The following is a 4,043-nucleotide window of genomic DNA, read 5'->3' as shown; positions in this document are numbered from 1 at the left end:
TTAACATGTAATAAAAGCATTCTGAATAAAATTCTGAATACAGAAGCTACTATGCAGTTGCCAGTTGCTGTTTAAACTATGTCATATAATGACTACAGTAGTATCTGGTCTAAAATGTTTCATTTTATGTTTGAAGCTATGTTATTTTCATTTTGATTCAATTATTGTTTGTTGAACAATGGAAAAACTTATCAACAATAAGTGTGTCCCCCCCCCATCAACCTCCTTTTCAAGAACTTAGACCTGGATTTCCCAAAAATTACTACAGTAAATTATAAACATCCAACACATGTATAAGTTAATGGTGAAAATAATCAATTTCAAAGCAATACCTTGCGTTCAAATCGTCCAGCTGGTCAAAACATTCACCCGAATCACCGAACAGAGGATGCAACTAATCACCGGAATCATTGACTTTGTATGCTGTCAATGCTGAAAAAGAAAAACGTGAAAGATTTCATTTTCCGGATTTAATTAATAATTTTTTTTCGTTACATTTAGAGTTTGTAAATTGTATAATGTGCGAAAGATTCATTGTTCGTCTTGTTTACCAACCAAACATTCATATATATAGGGACGTTTATATAATTATATATGTGTATACCCTGGATAATCTTGATTATCATGCATATAAAGTTGATTAATGGTTAACTTGGTTAATCGTAAAAATACCCATAATACGAAAATGCGTATCAAATTTTTGAAAAGATATACGAACTATGAAAACTGTCAATGACATTTAAAATACGTGTGAGACCGTGGTAAGTCAACACTTATCTCTTAATCGTTTCGTTCTCTGTTAAAGTTAAGATGTGGGTTCAGGTTTTATTTCATAAGATCGTTCATTGATACACCATTTCAGGTACATCATAAAGAACAGCTTGAATAACCGTCATCTGTGGATCATGTTTTTCAAGAGTGTATGGTAGTCTTCCACATATACAGCATGTTAAACAAGATCTGGAAGAGGATCTAGCAGATCCTGAAATTATTTATTAAGCGAAAATAACGAATCCATCGAGTCCAAAAACAGTGCATCTTAATATCCCTGCTGCATCTAGATCCCACAAATGGTGTGTTATTTGTCATAAAGATTCGTCAAGACGCAATCACATTATTAACATACCATCAACAGCAATAACCCAGGCATTTATTAATTGCAGCGTTTTTATCCACCCAAAAAGCAGATGCTGCTACAAACATTTGGAGAACACTTTCTTTTCTAGCGATGCACTTCATCTTCTGAGAGCAGCAAAGACTAGTGACATGTTCTCCCACTCAGATGTTGTGAATCTGCTTACTAATATCAGGAAAATGCTTCGAGCTGACTGTCACCGGTTGAACTTTGATATTCCAGCATTCTTAAGTGATGAAGACTATGAAACACTAACTGGAATTACAAAAGATCAATTTAATGACCTTGTTACATATTTAGAGGATAACAGAAAGACAGAAATTCGCTCTAAAAGAACTAAGGACAGGGTTATCAAACAAAGTTCCTTGGTGTGCTACATGGTTTAACTGCTGCACAGGTTCAGAGAACTGTCACCACCACCAGACAATGTTTAATGTCCAGTTTCGTTCCAAGTAACCTGGGATTCAGTCATCTATCACATGAAGATTTTGCCGCCTTACACTGCACTGAAACTGCAAAAACACTCTTCAGAGAAGATGACATCAATGCAGTCGTAGTACTAGATGGAACGTATATATATATATACAGAAAAGCTGTGACTACCAGTTTCAAAGACGCACGTACAGTACTCACAAAAACAGATCCCTTCTAAAACTTATGATGATTGTAGGAACAGATGGATACATATTACAGGTACTGGGGCCGTATTATGCTGATGGATCGAATAGTGATGCTTCTATCACTAAACATTTCTTAACTTGTAATGAAGACTCAAGACAATGGTTTCGAGATGGTGATGTCTTTCTAGTTGATCGCGGCTTTCGAGATGCAGTGGAATTTCTAGAGGAAAACAACATCAGTGTCAAAATGCCACCATTTTTAAAAAAGAAAGAAAAGCAACACTCCACTGAAGATGCAAACCTAAGTAGAATGATTACCAATGTGAGGTGGATTGTGGAGGCTGTTAATGGTAGAATTAAGAAGTGGAAGCTCTTGGACAAGGTGTTGTCAAACACCCTCGTTCCATCTATTGGTGACTTTGTTCGCATCACCTGCTCTTGGTTCAACAAATACAGGCCCCCTATTGCTATTAACACTGAGGAGGATGTTAAATGGGCAAATGAAATGCTGAATAAAGCTAAGCAACCAAATCAACTGCTTGAGTTGCTGACAACAAAAAACTTGCTGAGAACAAGGAGCACATTTTCACTTGTTGATTCACAAAACCTTTGCAACTTTCCATCCTTGTCTTTAGAAGACCTAAGAAACATTACAATGGGTGTTTACCAGATTCACCAAGCCACATTTTATGTGAAAGAACATTTGGATGAAGATGGAACATTTCAGCTGATAGTGCACAAGGAAAATTCAATCAAGACATTCCCAGTCAGTCTCACATACACTGTAGATACAGTACACACCGGAGCAGATCAGTGGATGGTATTGCACTTGTAAAGTTGGGGCCAGAGTGGTCGGCTGCTGCGCCCACATTGCCAGCGCCCTGTGGTACCTTGGGTATGAAAGACATGAAGCGAAGCACAGCTCTGGTGTTGACAATAACACAACAAACATTGATGATGCTAGACACATAGAAGTGAGTGTTAGTGATTCTGAAAGTGACCAGACAATGGAGGAGGAATGAACTTGAAAAAAACTTTCTTGACATTGTATTATTAACTAAATGTGCTACTTTCTGTCTGTAACTTAACAAATCTAAGTGAATGAGAGAGAGTTCGAGTTCATAAGTTTAATTATTGTTTTTCTCGTTATTCTTAAATGTTTTGAATGAATTAAGCATCACTTGATAAAAATATTTAACTGCAAGATTTACAAAACATTAATTAGTTGATTTTATCTCCTTATGATTTAATACATGCACATTCTTACTTAAATGTTGATTTCTCAATCAACATGCGCTGTATACATGTATGTTTATAACTATTTTTCAATGTTTTGAATGAATTCAGGATCACTTGATAATGATTAACTGTAAGATTTACAAAACATTAATTGGTTGATTTTATCTCCCTCTGATTTAATACATTTTTATTCAATTAAATGTTGAATTCTCAATCAACATGTGCTGTATTCATGTATGTTTTATAACAATTTTCAAATGCTTTGAATGATTTCAGCATCACTTGATAATTATAACTGTTTTAATGATTTCAGCATCACTTGATAATTATAACTGTTTTAATGTAACCAAGAATATTGCTTAAGGACGTTGTTTACTCAGGGTTTGAGTTCTCAAATCCGGATTGTTAAAAAGTTCAAATTCATGAGTAAATTTTGTTTTAAATACAAAAAGTATTTGTGAAATGAATTATTATTGAGACAACTATCGATATTTTTACTAAATTATAAAAATAGGCTCTGACAAAGTTTGACTTTTAGCAAAACAGAGGAAATTCGGGCTAATTTTTGTAGATTTTGTTTTCCACTGAAATATTTTTGGTAGTGCTATGGTATTTAAAGTTAAGATTTTATTTGTTAGTCAACATAATTTTGCATATTTTCTGTTGGTTTTATCTTGCTTTTTCGTTTAGATAATCGTATGGCACAAACGACAAAAATATTGAAAAATGCATAAAAAGGATAAAAGACACCATATCTCAAAGTTTTGATCATTGACCTCATATGAATTTTATGCCAGCAAAGAAAGGTCAATATACTTAGTTAAACACTATAAATGTTTAAGCATTATCATCATTCAGTTTTTTGTTATATTGAATCAAAATTAGGTAGTAATTTGAAAACTGATAGAGGAAATTCGGACTAGAATATCTATAAAAAGTGTTCATGAAAACTTAATGTTTTGTATCTATTAAATGTCACTACCATTCATAAACTGTATTTCATTTATTAAAGAGTTAAGCAATTTGTAATATTTTCACAATTAAGAAAA

At 33.6% G+C, this 4,043-nt stretch overlaps 1 protein-coding gene across 1 annotated transcript; it reads left to right on the top strand.

The window, feature by feature from the left end:
- The first annotated feature begins 2,002 nt into the window (after positions 1-2,002).
- LOC128161076 (uncharacterized) lies at positions 2,003-2,777 on the top strand. The gene is made up of 2 exons (XM_052824323.1): positions 2,003-2,251; positions 2,544-2,777. The coding sequence occupies exons 1-2, from the start codon at positions 2,003-2,005 to the stop codon at positions 2,775-2,777; spliced, it is 483 nt and encodes a 160-aa protein (XP_052680283.1).
- The last annotated feature ends 1,266 nt before the right edge of the window (positions 2,778-4,043 follow it).

This window comes from Crassostrea angulata, chromosome 8, assembly GCF_025612915.1.
Source record: "Crassostrea angulata isolate pt1a10 chromosome 8, ASM2561291v2, whole genome shotgun sequence".
In the NCBI taxonomy this organism is placed as follows: Eukaryota; Metazoa; Mollusca; class Bivalvia; order Ostreida; family Ostreidae; genus Magallana; species Magallana angulata.
Note: the sequence above shows the minus strand (reverse complement) of the source record. Positions and strands in the feature narration are given on the sequence as shown.

What these genes read in the sequence shown, in the direction of transcription:
- LOC128161076 (XM_052824323.1), top strand. Translation starts at nt 2,003, where the DNA reads ATGCCACCATTTTTAAAAAAGAAAGAAAAGCAACACTCCACTGAAGAT. An exon ending in CTGAGGAGGATGTTAAATGG is followed by an intron (nt 2,252 to 2,543) that starts GCAAATGAAATG and finishes CATACACTGTAG; the next exon opens with ATACAGTACACACCGGAGCA.